This window comes from Hyaena hyaena, unplaced genomic scaffold (assembly GCF_003009895.1).
Source record: "Hyaena hyaena isolate Hyena2069 unplaced genomic scaffold, ASM300989v1 scaffold_862, whole genome shotgun sequence".
NCBI classification, from domain to species: Eukaryota; Metazoa; Chordata; class Mammalia; order Carnivora; family Hyaenidae; genus Hyaena; species Hyaena hyaena.
This window is the reverse complement of record NW_024081494.1, coordinates 258,389-277,280: the sequence shown is the minus strand read 5'-3', so window position 1 is coordinate 277,280 and position 18,892 is coordinate 258,389. Positions and strand designations below refer to the sequence as shown.

Below are 18,892 nucleotides of genomic sequence, written 5' to 3'. Positions count from 1 at the left end.
AATACTCTTGACTGTTAGGGCATCTTTCCTGAGATGAATCTAAGAGTAAAACCTATACATCTTCTTGTAGAGAAATGAGGTAAGAAAGACCAGAAGAGCACTCAGAGGTTGTAAAGATAAAAGTAAATTCTACTTGACCCTAAGCTTAGAGAAAATGAATTCAGAGAAATGTCATTTAAAATCAACATTCGCAGCTTATACTTAATAACCAGTGAGTTCATGTACCTATGAATTTTGAGTTATCAGATATGAAAACGAAAAACATTCCAGTTTTACTTCTGCAAGCATTATTTCGTACCTGGATCCTCTTTGCTTTCATCCTCATTGACCAAGAATCCCATGTGATAATTTCCCACCTGTTGTAAGTAACTTTTTTCTAATTCACAAACTGGTGGATAATGGGTGACAAATAGGGTTAAGGATTTCACCTAAAGCAGTAAGACATAATAAATGTTATTTTTAAATTTTCTTTTAAAACTTTCTTCGACTTTGTTTTGAAAAAGTTCAAACCTTCATAAACAATGCAATTAATTCATTACAATGAATATTCATTTTTATCTAGACAACCACCCATTAATATTTTGACATCACACACACACACACACACACACACACACCCCTTTCCTGAACCATTTAAGAACTGCAGACATGACACGTCATCCCTACATACAGTAACACATTGGGGCTGTGAGTAACTTGTTCTGCAAGACAAGCATTTCTAATAAATTTTGACTTGATAAATGTGCCATGCCTTACAGTATGAGTCGTATGTGACACCATATGTCATATGATCACACAGAGCCAATGCTTCTTTCCTCTCTCTCTCTCTCTCTCTCTCTCTCGCTACAGGATTGTGGGTGATCGTCTCCCAGACTCATGTGTGGTCTCACGGCACTGTGTTTGGCACACTAAAAAATCAGTGATTTTTCAGAATACGGACGGTGCCCACAACTAGGGTATTTTTTTTGTCACTTCAAAGCACCTGTGGATACTCCTTTGCTTTTCCATATAAGATGAAGCTTAAGAATGCTTTCCTTGTACTGTATGTAGTCAACGTCTGTTAGTGACAGTGAAAATCATCCTACACAATAACCCTCCTCTATCCCTCATGCCAGCCACAAAGGTTTTCAAAGATAAGTCCAGGTTAATTGGTTTATTTTTCTTTATATTTTGTATTTTCTTTATTATTTTATATTATATTACAGTATTATAATCATTTTTAGATGAATATTTTTGGGTTGTGGAACAAATCGTGAATTTCTATTATTTCTTATGGGAAATTTGCTTTGATATACAAGTGCTTTGGATTACAAGCATGTTTCTGGAATGAATTATGGTCACAAACCAAGATTTTCCAGTACTTAAAATTCTGTCTTATTCTTTTTTTTTTTTTAATGTTTATTTATTTTTGAGAGATAGAGAGACAGAGCATGAGCAGGGGAGAGGCAGAGAGAGAAGAAGACACAGAATCTGAAGCAGGCTCCAGGCTCTGAGCTGTCAGCACAGAGCCCGACGCAGGGTCAAACCCACAAACTGCGAGATCATGACCTGAGCTGAAGTTGGCTGCTTAACCAACTGAGCCACCCAGGCACCCCTAAAATCCTGTCTTCTACGAACAAAAACATTCTCCTACTAATCAGAATAAAATTATTATAATCAAGAAATTTAACATAGATATATCACTATTATCTAACATTAGCCCACAAATTTCCAATTGTCCCAGTAATGTTCTTTATAAATGTTCTTCGCATTAAAAAAAAAAAAAATCAAGGATCATGCCATGCACATAGTCATGTCTCTTTAGTTCCCATCAATCTAGAAGAGTTCCCAGCCTTTCTTTTTTGTCTTTAGGACATTAATGTTTTTGAAATACCCAGGAGTTGTTTTGTATAATGTCCCTCAATTTGGATTTGGCTGATTGCTTTCTCCTAATAAGATTAAACCTTGTTGCCAGAAATATTACATATATTAATGTGGGTGATGTACTCTTCTCAGTACATCATATCAGGAGGCACATGATGTCAATTTGACCCAATACTGGGGATGCTAAATTTGCTTATTTGGTTTCAGTGAGTGCCCAGAAGATTTCTTCACTATACTAACGCCTTTCTCCTTTGTAATTAGTAAATAACTTGTGGAGTAATACTTTGAGATTGTGTGACTACCCATTTCTTCAACAATCTTTCAGCCAAAAGTTTTGCCATCTATTGCTCATCACTGCCTGAATGAGTATTTATTGTGGTGACTAGTAAATGCTGACTTAAAAAAATTCTCTCTATATTTATTAGTTGGCATTCTACAAAGAAGAAAGACATTTTCTTTCTCCTCAATGTGACCCCATCATTTTAAAATTTATTTTTGTTTTGTTAATATTAATACAGATTCATGCATTTTTGATAAGCATTACTTTAAATCACAGATGATATGTATTCTAGAAATCCCAAGTTTCTTAACTCTTAAAAAAAACTAACACCAAATCTTGGTCTAAGTATTAGCAGAAGAGGGTAATTAAATCAAAGAACTCCAGGTTTGATTCATCTGCCAATCACCTCATTAAAAGTCAGAACATGTGCCTTCTTTCTTATAACAATTACAAAAAAAAAAATAAACCTATTAAGGCAGATTTCTTTGATGAGCTGCTCTTAAAATCTTCCCTGAAAGATCTTCAGACCAGCTGTCTGATGATACCCATTCCCTGAGCTGAGAGGCATTTCTATCCAGACCTAAGGGTTTGGGTCACAACACTGCTCTCCTCAAGGCCATTCTCAGCTTGAAGCCTTAACACACAGCCTCTCCATTCCTCCCCTCTGATCTGGTCCCAGTGCCAGCAATCAAAAGATACCATGAAAATAAAGATTTCATTTATAAAAAGTATAGAGATTCTTGTTCCAGAAGAATCCTCTTCAATGACTTACCTCTAACATAAATTTTATCTAAAAATAACACTTTCTTCATTAATATTTAAGATGTAAAAAACCTGCTTGCTATATAAGCCATGAGAACAGACGTGACAAATTTAATTCTGTCATAATTTGTTCCCGAGGGTTCTTAAACGGATCTTTAAGATATCGCCAAATCTTAAAGGGTTATTTATAAATTTTTTTTGAGAGACAGAGAGAGACTGAGCACAAGCAGGGGAGGGGCAGAGAGAGGGAGACAGAAATTGAAGCAGGCTCCAGGCTGTCAGCACAGAGCTGGATATGGGGCTCGAACCCACAAACCGTGAGATCTTGACCTGATCCGAAGTCGGGCACTCAACCGACTGAACCACCCAAGCTCCCCAAAGGGATCTTTAAGATGTCGCTGCTTTTGGTAGCCAGCCTCCAAAACAGCCCTAAAGTTCTTCACCTGCCAATGTTCACGCTCGTGAGCAGCCTCTTCTCACAATGAATCAAGGCTGGCCCTTGGGCTCAACAGAATATGACTGAAGCTAGTTCATACTATGCATTTTGTCACTGACCTCTTGAACTGCTCTTTCTGGGGGAAGTCCTTCCATGAGGATATTCACACAGCCCAGTGGAGGGGCCCACAGGGAAAGGAAGTGAGAGCCCTGGCCAACTGCCAGCACGAGTTTGCCAGCAGTGAGTGAACCACATTGAAAGAAGGTCCTCCAGCCCCAGCCAGCCTTCAGATGATGCCAGCCTTGCCTGACAACTTGACTGCAACCTCAGGAGAAACCCTGAACCACAACCACCCAGCTAAGTTACACTCAAATTCCTTACTTCCAGATATTGTGAGAAATAACAGATGATTATTGTTGTTTTCAGCCATTTAGTCTTGGGGTAATTTGTTATATAGTTATACTAACTGATATGCAGCTATAGAGTAGGAACAACAAAATGAAGCTCAGAGGGGGCAAGTCCACTCTGTCACAATTCATTCCTAAAGGCTCTTAAATGAACGTATAAAATATGTTTTGGAAAGAAGGGGCGCATAGGTAGCTCAGTCAGTGTTTTTAATGTTTCAGAAATAAATAAATAAAATGTGTTTTAGAGACAACAACAGAACTTTACTAACATGTGATATGCAGTTTCTAAAATGATTAAAGAAATGTCCTTGAGCTCTTTTTGCAAATAAAGAATTTTTTAAAAGAAAAGTTAAAAGTACTTATTTTAAAGTGGAAAACATGCCATCGTTACTTACGTAATCAAACCCAACGTTCAAATAAAAAACTGAGGACCACAGAAGTTTAAAGAAAAGGGGAGTTTATTTTTGCATTCTATGTTTTGCAAAGAAAGAGGAGTAAAAAATATGCTTTTAATGGTTATGTAAGGAAGAGAGGAAGAGATGAAAATGGAGGAATGACACAGAGAAAAGAGTTTAAAAATGGAGAACAAAAAACCTTAGAACAGACAAGGTTCAGGGCAAGTGCCAAGAAGGAGACAGATAGGGAGAGACCAAAACAAACAGAGAAAGAGAGCAGTAATAAAGGGAAGGGGCGCCTGGGTAGCTCACTTCGTTAAGCATCCAACTCTTGGCCCTGCCTCAGGTCATGATCTCACAGTTCATGCATTCAAGTCCTATGTTGGGATCTGAACAGCTCAGAGCCTACTTCGGTCTCTCTTTCCCTCTTCTCTCCTCCTCTCCTGCTCTCTCGCTCTCTCAGAATAAATAAATAAACTTAAAAAAAGGTAGAGGGGAAGAGAGTCTGAGGGAGATGACAGGGATGAAGAATTTAACACAAACTTTCACACTGAGATGCTCAGAACTGCACTCTGGAAAAAAAGCAGACATTTACTGAAGGAATGAAACAGACACGAAGACGAGATCAAAGGCCTTCTATCAAGATCCTGTAGGATATGCTGAAAAAAGTATTTGACAGGTAGAAATGCCTCTATCTCTTTTCTGTCTTCCTCAAGGATTGGGTTGCAGGTAGGTGGGGGGCGGACAGGGTCCCTGCTCTTGATTTAGAGTTTACCAAGGATAAAAAGAAACAGTTCTGGTTGGAAGTATTTGCCAAAGAGTCCATTATCCTGCTGACCATATTTACTTTGCTTCAGGAAAAGAAAAGACGACACATCAAAGAATTACAGATATTATGCAGTGCTAATCCAAGCTCAATATATGTGATTTAACGGTGAATATAGTATAGAGTCAGTTATTAAAATAAAAGATAACTTTGAATATTTAGAAGCTGAGGTCAGAAAAACAATTTGTATACTATGCGCCATTCACGCACAAAAAGTGTACAAGGTACTCACATCTTTAATAAAATGCTCGAGTGTAGCGTAAGCGATGGCGATTCCATCATGGGTGCTTGTCCCTCTTCCCAATTCATCCAAGATAACCAAGGACTGGGGTGTGGCCTGTCTTATTATTTCTGCTGTATCAGTCAGTTCTTCCATAAAGGTACTCCGCCCTTTATATATATTATCTGCAGCACCCATCCTACAAATAAAGTGAAAACACCTTGATTTTTCCTCTGAATTTTATTATTAGGAAGCCATAGTTATACTTTGTGAACAATAAACATAAATGATCCCTAAAGGTCTATACATTTTGAGCCAATAATAGCTGAAATCATTTTAAACAAAAGAAAACATGTTGCATGTAAAAGAGTGCTTAACATCAACTGTACCTTTTAGAAACACTGTGTGCCTAACATTAAACTGTACCTTCTAGAAATACTGTGGATAGAGTCTGAGGTACTGGACAGAGCTCCCTTAAAATAGGGAAACCTATGACCCTACTTTCTGAGCAGTCACTCCAAACCAAAATTTTGGTACTCACAAGGGAAAATAATGCTTCTCTGTGTTGCTGTGTTTAAATATCTATAAGTAGGAGAAACATGTAGAATTAAAGACTTTTTCCTAGTATTTCATTAAGAAGAAAGTAAAGTACCATGTTGAAATAGTTTCCCTATAGAAGCTAAAACTTTTTACTAGAATCACAGATGTTTAGTAGTCTCAGTTACCTAGTACAGGTTCCTAAAGTAGGCTTCATGGAACACAGTTCTTAGGGATGTCGCAAAATGGGTGCAAAAGACGTAAGGGTTTCTTTCCTGTAAGACTTCTATGATCCTTTAATATTCTACTACACATTGTGCATTTTCTAGACAAGGATCTATTTAGCATTTCTCTAACTCATTTAACTGTGGACTGCTACAACTCCCATAGCACCTGTGGCAATAATAATGGTCTACAGAACACATTTGGAAAAATGTCTATTTAGTCCAAAAGGATTCTAAAAAAAGGCAGGGGGTGGGAGATCATTAAGCGATAGCCACGCCAAGTCATACAGTTAATACCAAAACCTAGAATTCAGGTGTTTTACCTGCCAGTCAGCTTTGTAAATTCTGCTAAGTATTTCCTCAGCAAAATACCTTCATTAGTGTAGCTCTGCTAAAACAATTCACATGTGACTACAGTAGCATAATGTACCTTTTCTTTCTGGGGAAATTCATGATGAAATCCAGCGTTAACCATCTCTGGGCTTGAGCCTTGTACTTAGATAGGGAGAATGAAATACAATGTTTTCCCCACAGATATGTAGAACCTTAAAACTACTCTAGGGATCAATGGCATTTAGAAATCAGTTGTATTTAGTTTTATTGAAAGTGTTTTAATCTTACCCATTTTAAAATAAATAACTATAAAACATAATTTCTGAAACACTGCTAACATGGGCATTCTGGCTATTTCCTCATAGTTCAAATACTTTTATTTATCTCAACTGTCAATGTTTATAACTATTTCTTCCCACCATAAAGCAAGAAGATTAAACTTTCCTATCTCTGAAACCACTCTGAATTCTTCAGAATCATGTCTGACCCTCATTTAACATGGTTGTTTTTATTCCTGACAGGTTGCAAGCTGACAAAAAGAATAAATCTTTAACTGATAACAAAATGCTCTAATAGGGCAAATAATGGAGGGAAGGTCTTTGGTTCTCAAGAATTAGAATAATAAGCAAGCAATGAATATGATTTTAATATAATAGGGGGTGCCTGGGTGGCTCAGTTGGTTAAGTGTCCGACTTCGGGTTCGGTCATGATCTCACGGTTTGTGAGTTCAAGCCCCACATCAGGCTCTGTGCTGACAGCTCAGAGCCTGGAGCCTGCTTCACATTCTGTGTCTCCTTGTCTCTCTCTGCCCCTCCCTGGTTGTGTTCTTTCTCTCCCAACAATAAATAAATAAACATAAAAAAATCAGTATAATACTTTAAGTATTACACTTAAGTGCTTTCTACAAACAGTATGGTAACAGAGTGGTCTGGTTAGAAATTTCATGAACTGCACGGTGTTCTTGGGAAGATATTTTTAGGTCGATACATACAGACACACACACAAAACATGTAGTATATGATAAGAGAGAGATTTTGAATCTGGAAGGGAGGAAAGGATGAATGATCAGTCAATAAAGAACATGCTAGCTAACTGGTTATTTCAGGAAAAATATAAAAACAGATGTGCCACTACTCAAACCATATTCCAAACTAAATTTATATGGATTTAAAAGTTTAATGTAAAAAAAGAAACCATACCAACAGATATAGATGAAATTTAATCTCTGGATAGGTAGATAGGTAGCTTTATAAACTTAGCACCAAAATATATATACAGCAAAAAACACACACTGACAAAAATACTTGCAACATGTATAACAAAGGGTTAATATTCCTAAAATACTCTCATAAAGCAAAAACAAAATGGTAAACATTTCAACAGAGAGAAAGGCAAAAGACAAGAGTCAATTTACACACACAAAAACTCATGAAAATATTCACATATCATGCAAATTCAACCAGGAATAAAATCCTTTTTTATATATACAATTAGCAAAGAGATTAAAAAGAATGCTGACATCTACCACTGTCAAGAGTGTAGGGAAAAGGATATTCTTATGTGAGACTGAGAGTTGTTACAATCTCCCAAAACACAATTTAGCAACGTCTGTCAGAAGTTTTTCATGACCCATAAATTTCGCTCTAGGAATTAACGCTGTGGAAATTATCACAGAGGTATGAAAAAATATATGTACAAATATGCTTCTTAATGTTATCTAGTAAAAAACTGGAAAAAGCAAATGCTTAAGGAAAAGAGAAAGAGCAGTAATACTTGGATGGAAAACCATGCAACTGGCAGAACTGTACATTTAGAAAACAGACAGTGGAAAGTGGTCACAACATATGGGAAAATACTACGCCACCAGAAAGTGTTTGATTCAGTGGAGGGATCTGCTGGGCGAAGAGATCTATCCAAACCCTGAGCCATGTCAGTGCTTGTAGCACCTGAAGCACGTCTCTGTTTAGACAGATGGACAGCACCCGAAATTAAAGAAAAAGTTGAGGGCAGTTGAGGAAAACCGGTGGTAGGAAAGACAAGGCCTGGGAACAGCCAACACAACAACTACCACAGAGGAACAAAAATACATTTCACTGAAGAGAGTTAAAACACACAAACCCTCTATTTGGTAGCCTCAGAGAGATTAAGAACGCGGCAGCCTTAAAATAAAATAGCCTACCAAAAAAAGGAACAGCTGGAGAATGAAAAAATCTTGTAAATTAAAAATATGATCACTGAAAAAATTCACTGTATAGGCGGGGTTAAAATTAGATACTGTGGAGGACCAAGATTTTCATCTGAAAGATAAACTTAAAGAAATATCTGAGCACAGTAAATAGATAAAGAAATGAAAAATACACACAAATAATTTTAACATGGAGGCCAGTTCCTGAGGGCTTAAAGTCCACCCAGTAGAAAGTACAGAAGGCAGACAAAAGTACTAATATCATAGAAGAAATTATTGCTAACCTGAAATAAGGCACATCTTCAAATGGAAATTTTCCACAAAATGCCGAGTAAGATTACTAAGAAAAGACTTACACCTAGAATTATACTGGTAAAATTTAAGATATGACAGAAATTTTTAAAAAGTCCTGAACACTTCAGGGACACCTGGATAGCTCAGTTGGTTAGACATCTGAAATTTGGCTCAGATCATGATCTCAAGTTTGTGGGTTCAAGCCCTGCATCAGGCTCTGCACTGACAGCTGAGAGCCTGCAGCCTGCTTCAGATTCAGTGTCTTTCTCTCTTTCTGTTGCTCCACTGCTTGTGCTCTCTCTTTCAAAAATAAACATTTTTATTTATTTTTAAAATTTTATTTATGAGAGAGAGAGAGAGAAAGAGAGAGAGGCAGTGTGAGCAGGGGAGGGTCAGAGAGAGGGAGATACAGAATCTGAAGCAGGCTCCAGGCTCTGAGCTAGCTGTCAGCACAGAGCCCGACGCAGGGCTCAAACCCATGAACCATGAGATCATGACCTGAGCGGAAGTCAGATGCTTTACCGACTGAGCCACCCAGGCGCCCCTGAAAATAAACATTTTTTTAAAATAATAAAAACAAATGAAAAATCCTTGACACTTCAGAGAGAGAAAGAGAGAGAGAAAACATTACTAACAAAAGGATGAAAACAAGATGCTATCCAAATTCTTACCTATATAAATGCCAAACTAGAAGACAAGGGAACAATTCCTTTACATTTAAAATCTGGAAGTTTATACTCATTTAAACTTTCAAAACAGGTAAGAAGACAATATAAAGCTTTTTTTATTTTTTAATTTTTTAAAATGTTTTATTTATTTGTGAGATAGAGAGAGGCAGCATGAGCAGGGGAGGGTCAGAGAGAGAGAGGGAGACACAGAATTGGAAGCAGGCTCCAGGCTCTGAGCTAGCTGTCAGCACAGAGCCCAATGTGAGGCTCGAACCCATGAACAGTGAGATCATGACCTAAGCAGAAGTCGGACGCTTAACCGAATGAGCCACACAGGCGCCTCAAAATAAAGCATATTTTAGACTTTGAAGAACTCAGAAAATTTGCCACCATGAGTCCTCATGAAAAAATTGCTCGAAGAGTGATATAAAAGAGAAAATAGCATTCAAGAGAAGAACATTAACTACAGGGAATAAAATAAGTGAAAAAAGCTGGAAAGAAATGAGAATTTTAGAGGGGGGATGCTTAGGAGGAGTCCTTATGACAGTATAACACCTTAAGGATTACATACTTCTTGGGGCACCTGGGTGGCTCAGTTGGCTAAGCGTCGACTTCAGCTCAGGTCACCATCTCACAGTTCGTGGGTTCGGGCCCCGCGTCGGGCTCTGTGCTGACAACTCAGAGCCTGGAGCCTGCTTCAGATCCTGGGACTCCCTCTCTCTCTGACCCTCCCCTGCTCACGCTCTCTCTCTCTCTCTCAGAAATAAATAAAACATCAAAAAAAAAACAAAACAGGAGTACATACTTCTTACACTTTCCAGTGAATGTGGATGTAACATATACATGAATCCTAATAATGCAAATATTGATTACTGGGTCCTTAAACTAGCCTATGAAAGAGAACCAGATAATTACAGCAGAGCAGATGTTGGGACCTTTTGGAAAGGTAAAAGTAAGAACAATTTTAACAATTCCAAGACTCATGGATTGATAAATGATTTCTTTGTAGCCAGAAGTTCAACAGATACTGTCAAAAGTAAGTTTTAGTCTAAAATTAGAGTGAAGAATATTTTATAAACATTGTAATGTTAACTACCAGCAGAACAAAATCAGGAACCCTCAGGGTGACTGCCTACTGCACAGACCTCGGGTTCTGTGCCAGAGATGCTGGTGAGTGGAGGAGAGCTTTTTAGTTTGCAACTGTAAGCCCTCTGTACTGAGTTCTTTTCTGCCATAACAGACATTGCTTCTATAAACAAATGTGTGTGTATATATATATTTGTATAATATATATATAAGTTTATATATATATATATATATATATATATATATAAATGTTTGTTTATTTTTGAGAGAAAGAAAGAGGGGGAAAGAGGGAGAGAATGAGGGAGATGGAGGATCCGAAGTGGGCTCTGCGCTGACGGCAGCGAGCCTGATGCAGGGCTCAGACTCAAAAACCGTGAGATTATGACCTGAGCTGAAGTCAGATGCTCAACCAACCGAGCCACGCAGGTGCCCCTGTAATTGTATTTTTTTCAAAATGTTTTATTATGGGGCATCTCAGTAGCTCAGTAGGTTAAGCATCTGACTCTTGATTTCAGCTAAGGTCATGATCTCAGGGTCGTGGGAACGAGCCCTGCATTGGGCTCCATGTGGACAGTGTAGAGTCTACTTGGGACTCAATCTGCTTGTGCACATGCGCTCAGTCTGTCTCTCTCTTTCCTTCAAAATCAATAAGTAAACTTAAAAGTACTGTTAAATTATGTCATGTTTATTAAAAACTACCTATGCAGTAAATAGTAACAACAATAGTGCCTGCTTATCTACTTCTTATGATGGTTAGAAGAAATAAATTAATATTTGTGAATTTTTAAAACACAAAACAAACTTAACAACGGTTTCCTAATACCTGGAAAATAAAACCCTAAATTCCTCGCACGGTCTCCAAGTCCTCTGCGTACTCTGGCCCCAAATCTGTCACCTCTCTCTAATCTCATCTCCTTCTGCCCCTAGACGCCCTGTTGTTGCCACCTCAATTCATACTTGCGATCCCTAACGTACACCACATACCTTTTAGAACAGAACAACTTTATCAAGATTTAATCCACACATCACAAAATTCACCCTTTAAAGTGTATTTAAAGGGGCATCTGGGTGGCTCAGTCAGTTAAGCGTCTGACTTCAGCTCAGGTCATGATCTCGCGGTTCGTGGGTTTGAGCCCTGCGTCAGGCTCTGTGCTGACAGCCAGCTCAGAGCCTGGAGCCTGCTTCCAATTCTGTGGCTCCCTCTCTCTCTGACCCTCCCCTGCTCACACTGTCTGTCCTTCTCAAAAAATATATATAAAACATTAAAAAAATATTGAAGTATATTTATAATTCAGTGGTGTTTAGTATATATTCAGAAAGCTGATAGGACCCACCTTTCCCTCATTATTTCATTAGCCTGGAATAATCTTGCCTCTTCTCTTTTCTACAGACTGAAAGACTTGTTTTCCTTCAGCTATACTTACTTTTGCATTCCTCTCAAATGCTAAGCATAGTGTCTTGCACTAAGATGTTCAATACATCTTGAACATGAACTAACTCAATCATGTTTAACTTGAAATTACTTGTTCTGAGGCTTGTAACACCACTTACCCAAATGAAATGGCTCAAGAGTAAACAAACTATGTGAATGTCTAAACTTAAAGTTAAAAAAAGAGAAGGGCTGACTAATCATTTCTGGGAAAAGTCTCAAGGGGTGAAAAGATTTAAACATCTGTTTTCCTTTGTGCTTCTGTATAAATTAGGGTTATCTTTGCAGATCTTGCGGAGTTTATTCTAACATCACAATGTGCAAATTCTAAGGAGCATAAGAGAAACTTAAGAGTTTAATGGACATAAAATTTAACTTTTAATATTTTCATGGAATGTTTATTACAATTATGTGGTACCTGGTAATTAAAAATTAGCACGCAGTCTTAATGGCATTCACGTATATTTTCCATTCAATTTTAAAACACTGCATTTAAAAGAATAATTCCAGAGGCGCCTAGGTGGCTCAGTCAGTTGAGCATCTGACTTTGGCTCATGTCATGATCTCACAGTTCAGGAGTTCAAGCCCCACACTGGGTTCAATGATGTCAGCACAGAGCCCACTTCAGATCCTCTGTCCTCCTCTCTCTCTACCCCCCCTCAAAAATAAATATTTAAAAATAAATGAATAAAAGTGTAATTCCAATTTTTTACTTTTCATGATAACCTATTTGATGTAAAAATGCTTAGCCTATGCTAAACTTTTATTGGTAAAGTCAAAGCCATGCTGATGAAGACTCATTTTTAAGAATGCTATTTACTTTCTGCTTATCCAAACTACCCTTTACCCTTGCTAAGGTCTTCAGGGCCTTTCTAACTGACAAGACTAACAGATCACCCATTCTTCAACCTGACCCTCTTAGATTTTGTCACTGACAACCACAAATCGTTCTCTACTGATCTTAGCATCAGGGCCAAGATAGCTTCTCAATCACCTTTTTTCCAAAGCCTTTGCTCTCACTGAATTTGTCCTATGGGATCTGTCTGATTAGAAGGACTGTAGACACCAAAATATGATTGCGATAGAAAGATTACTCTCCCTTCCACTTATGTTTGTTTTCTTATGTTCACATCCCGTACAGAGAACTGGGCCACTTCTTTCTCCCATGGTCCCTTCCTATCAGCAAGCCAAGAGAAAGAGTCAAAAAAGTCGTGTTGCTGGCCAAGCTGGTAGTAATCATTTTATACCCTCATTTAACAGATGAGAGAAAATACTTCAGACATCAAGTGACTTTCCCAAAGTGATAAAGTAAATTTGTGACAGAGAAGAAAAAAAAACACACAGACCTTCAGGTTTCTGGCTTGTAGCTGAATTACCCAGCGAGACTCATGGTATTGATTGGGTTTCTGTCCTTAAGGAGAGCAGACCAGATTTCAGGGGATCTCAGATGTATTTTTATTATACAACGGTCCTAACTCTACTGTTAGGTCAGTGGTTTTTGAATATCTTTTTAGCCGTTAAATCCCTTGCTCAAATTAAATTTCACAAACAAACTCACTACAGATTAGATAAAAGGAATGCTGATGTGGTCAAGATAGCACTATTAGGCCACCTTTCCTCATCCAGAGGGGGCTCTGAGAGACTCTGAACACCGAAAGAACAGGTTGAAAGTCACTGCCTTAGGAGGCAACACATTGTCTATTACAATTCTATGTTTCCACAGCACATCTAACAACAAAGCTGCCCAGCAGACGCTGAAGAAATGCCAGCTTGTTACCAGTCACTGAGGCTATTAAAGGAAGTGTATGTTGATAACTATGGGGAAGGTTTACTGATAAAAATATTTTCTGCTAACTTCCCTTCAGAAATATCCTTTATTTTTCCAATAAATTTCAGCAGTATAATGACTTTATATAATTCTGATGGACACAGAATTTTATAACAAAACATGTTCTTTTTCATTTTGGTTACTAATAGCAACTTATAATAACAAATAGCAACTCTCACTTTCTCTTATGTTTCTATACTTATTTTCTCTTGATTCCAGTGTCTTTAGACACCATTCTATTCTCTTATTTCCGTGTTATATTGTATATATCCCAGTAAATTACCAGAAATATGTTTTTGAAGATAGTATAAATAAAAGTTTTTATAACTTTTTACTAATTCAACAAGCGTTTTATAAGATGTAATACTGGATAATGATTCTGAGATTTTCCAAATGTTAAAATATGTTAGAGGTTTAAGGAATTCTAGAACATATGCAATTATTATCATTCTGTCGATATATTCAAAAGTAGTAAAAAATGGAAAATGCATTCTTTAGGTTTCATCTTAGAGTTATTTTGTTCCAAGTAGACAGGTTACGGTTATGTGATTAAGAAAAAAAATCACTCTGATATTTTTAGGAATGGCGCCTGACTAATCTTTCTAATCCCCTACTCCCTCCTCTCCTATAACCCTTATATAGGTCAACAAAGCTTAATAAAGCATTAATGGAGAAAAGAAATTAATACTTTTTTGAATCAGTTTCTAAAATAAAGAACACTTATATAAAAATTTGAACAAAAGTTTGTTTTTAGGAGATCTTGATATTTTGAGATAACATTCTAGATGTTTTTCCACTGTAGCTAATGGGCTGGACCTCTGTACCCTCTAATCACAATTTCTGGGTCTTACAGAAGGAAAATGCTAGCATGATGGAGAAGTACTGCAATTAGCAAAGAAAAAGATTTTTCATACTGAATGATCAGGACCAGAGCTTAAACATCAAAATTATTAAATACAGGCAACAATTATTATATTGCATCAGGATTTTTTTTGACACATTTGAGTGTTTTCAAGATAGTGGATGTTTGAGCGCTTTCAAGATTGTGGTTATACACACACACACACACACACACAATCTGACTTTTTTTAAAGACGCATTTTCTTTTTAAATTCATTTCTGAGAGAGAGAGAGAGAGACAGCGTGAGCAGGGGAGGGTCAGAGAGAGGGGGAGATACAGAATCTGAAATAGGCTCCAGGCTCTGAGCTAGCTGTCAGCACAGAGCCCAACACAAACCCACGAACCGTGAGATCATGACCTGATCCAAAGTCGGATGTTTAACCAACTGAGCCACCTAGGCGCCCCTCATTTGACATTTTTCAGGTATACAAGTCAGTGGCATTAAGCACACTCAAATGTTGTGTTGCCATCACCACTATCCGTTACCAGATCCTTTTCATCACCCCAAAACAGAAATTCTATACTCATTAAAAAACAAACTCCCTGTCTTCTCCTTCCCACAAGGCCTGTACTAACCTCTACTCTGCCTTTTGTCCCTATGAGTTTGCCTATTCTGGCTTCCTTCCTTGTCCTCTAAGTGCTCTGTAGAGGAGGGCTTTTACATTAGCCTATTTTTGCCTTCTTTCTGAAATAGACGATGTTCCTCTTTATTTCACTTTGCTAAAGAGTTAACAGAATTCTGTACTGTCTACACGTCAAAGCTTTTATTTTTTTTATATATTCTGTAAATTTATAAAAGGGAAACAATCTCCTAAAAAACCAAATACTCTAACTTTTGAGAAGGGTAGTATAAGAAGGAGAAATTAAAAAATACAGTCCAAGAAAAGAAAAAGCTACAAAAAGATACTAATTATTACAAGATGTGTAGACACTGTGCAGTTTGTAAAAGTCATAAAAATACGAAGTAGCGAATCTGTGTTGTCTTTAATTAAACATAAACATTAACCCAGAAATGGAATGAAATTACAAATGATTTAACACTACATGGATGCATTTTAAGAGTCTGGAAAGCCACATACCTAAACAACAATGATTTCCAGGTGGCAGAATTACAGGTGATTTAAATTTCTTTTTTTGAGCTTTTCTATTTTTATATTTTGCACAACAAACAAGCCTGACAGTGTAATTAGAAAACAAATGTTATTTTTAAAAAATCACAAATGATAATGATACATTTAAGAACACTTTGTTGTATTATTATGTTGAGACAAGGCAAAAAGATGGTAATTACCAGGTTAAATAACCAGCTTTCTTCTAGCAATCACTTTATTAGCAGCAATGAAATTATTGTAAGAGACAAGAAGAAAGTTTCTTTAATATAATTGCTTCTACTAACAGTTGCAATGAGATAACACTATAGTATCTGAAATTAATTTATAAAAGTTGTAATATGGAACTGCAAATAAAACCAAACAAAAACCACTGTAGCAATCTTTCAATTTCAATAGAAATGAGGCTGAGAATTGAGATGGCAGTCCAGGAAAATGCCAAACTCATGTTGGCTCTCAGGAGACCATGTGCACTGAAAACATCTACAAACACATGCAGGCAACTCGTGAAGGGCACAGGCATTTTCCTATCAAAGAGACCCCAGGAAGTGCTGACTGGGGAAATTACTCTCTAACACATCTACAACTGTGAGAAGGTTCCAAGAATTTCAAAGGGAAATAATTAACAGAAAATGTTCTTTCCCAACCATAACCCTATCTGTGAAAGCCACAAATAATACAGGCCATCAAAAGAAAGGTAAGATTCATCAGTCATCATGGTAAAATTAATCAGATTAATTAATAAAATTAATAGAGGTGAACCCGAATAATTAAACACACGTTGTGAGCTCAGGCAAATCACCATCTCTTGGATTCTCCTGTCCCTTCTGTAAAATGAACAATGGCTCCTAAATCTGGATATGTTTTAGAGTCACTTATGGTTTTTAAGTATGGACAGAGTCTAAAAATCCCCTTCATCATATCAATTACAGCACTCTCTCCAGGGGATGTGCCTTCAGGAGAACTGTCTGCATTTCAGACCAAATCGAATCCTCAGGTGACTCTGAAGTATTAAATTCATACAACCACTTCCTATCAAAAAGATCAAGTGAGGCATCTCCTGTTTGCCAAACACAGCTGCGGGAACTAAATAAACCACAGAGATATTCACAGGCAACACTTTTGATGCCAATAGAATCCTAACAGCCTACTCATTGAGTAAAATATCATTTATCATGTGATTCTTAGTGCTAGTATTTACAACGAACTAGAAGACATGTACTGATTCAAGAGGTTTTCTTTCTGTCCAAGAGCATACACACACACACACACACACACACACACACACACACACGGATATATATATATATATGTAATATATATATATATACACACACACACATAAATATACCTTATATACATAAAGTACAAGTACTCCATAGTAGGTGCTCAATCAATATTCGCTGACTTAAACTAGACTGGGCAAACAAATCAGTTACCACCCTCACAGTCAAATACAAATATCTAAAGTTAAGCATATGCACGCTATTACACTCTAATTCTCTCAAAATAAACACACTGATGAGTACACAGCATTCACGAGTGAGGGGCCACAAGAGGGTTTCCATGGGTAGCATAGTATGAAACTTTTTACTCGAGGGCCACCTAATGTAAATATCCCTTTCTACCAACACTTAATTTAAGTGACATAAATAGCAATAAATTATGCTGAGAGAAGCCAACTGTTTTGCTTTTGTTTTTCAAACCAGACTTAGTAATTCATTGCTTTTCTAAAACTTAATTACTGAGTCTAAAAAGGTAAATGAGGTTTAAGTTTGCAGTTATCAGGATAACAAACAACAGATCTTATTCCAGTGATGCACTCAAAGATGTTAATGATCCTTGGAAATAAGTGTCTAGAAATATTTCACTGAAAAAATATATATATCACAAAACACTGATATGTAAATACTAATTAGAGCCGTGTATATGTTAGCCAAAATTCTACTTTCAAAAGTAATATTCTTAGTCAGGAAAAGGATTATACAAGATTACAACATTTAGAAAAAAATATTCCTAAGGCACCTTGTCTGCCTGTAGCTTTTTACAAATTTATTTATTCCTCTCACGGCACAGTGCACAGTACACTACCAGTAGGCACTCAATGAGTATTTATGGAATGAAGGAATTTAAACCCGGTGCTGTAAATGTTCAATCAATAATGCAAAAATAACCAATTTAAAGGTAAAGTTTGGAGACAAATTTCATGCATATGTCTCATGCTGCTAGACTTCCAATATATCTTCCATTGAGTACAAATGAATTTGAAGTGATTTAGACAACAGTATGTTTATAGTGTAAGAATTATGAATATGAAACTAAGATTACTAGCCACACAGCAGGTCATCACATTTGAGACAGCATATTGTGCATGAGCTTTGAAAATGCTAATTTTGTGGTCTCATCTTTGCAACTCCAATTTAATAGGTCTCTGATACGGGGCTTAGAAAGTTTTAAACATTTTAAACAAGCATCTCTATGATTCTCATGCAGCTGTTATAAGAACCATGTTAGAGAAATACTCCCATGCAAGAAGAGAAGGGGGAATATTAAACCGAATTTCTTTCTGCACCTGAGCCTTGAATTTAGCTCTTGCTTTCTTGGCAGGCAAAACAAAAAGGAATTAAAGGAAGCAGCCATTAGCTGATGACAGGAAGCCTGGCAGTTTGTCAGAGAAGGCCAATAAATCGCTTCAAATCTTTTGTAAACAGGCACAGCATGCACACAGAAGGAAAACAATTCCCTAGCAGGAACAAAAAATGACTTATCAGATGGCACTTCGTGTAAAGGACAGTAAATCATAAAATGAAAATTTCCTTATGAGCAATTTTGGAGACTATATAGAAACATCATCAAATGGGTACATCTACTTTAATTTTAAAGCACAAGTACAAACTTTTACCCACTGCCAGCAGGATTCTAAACTGCTCCAGCCCCCTTGAAGAACGAGAAAGATGCACATTTCTTACACTCCACAGTCCCACTCCTAGATGATAGCCTCAACTGAGAAAACTCATTCATGTGCACCAGAAAATGTGTGTAAGACAAGTATCAGTACTGTTTGCATTTGCAACAAATTTGAATCATGTTAAATAGCAATAAAGGAAAA

The 18,892-nt window shown here is 37.0% G+C and overlaps 1 protein-coding gene across 2 annotated transcripts in view; it reads right to left on the bottom strand.

The window, feature by feature from the left end:
• MSH3 (mutS homolog 3) overlaps positions 1 to 18,892 on the bottom strand; it is a 179,616-nt gene that overhangs the window by 9,760 nt on the left and 150,964 nt on the right. For both annotated transcript variants that reach the window (XM_039220117.1, XM_039220118.1), the window contains exons 21-22: positions 5,202 to 5,388; positions 299 to 428 (exon numbers count right to left, since the gene is read on the bottom strand). In XM_039220117.1, coding sequence (XP_039076048.1) covers positions 299 to 428; positions 5,202 to 5,388 — 317 coding nt within the window. The remainder of the gene's footprint in view (positions 1 to 298; positions 429 to 5,201; positions 5,389 to 18,892) is intronic.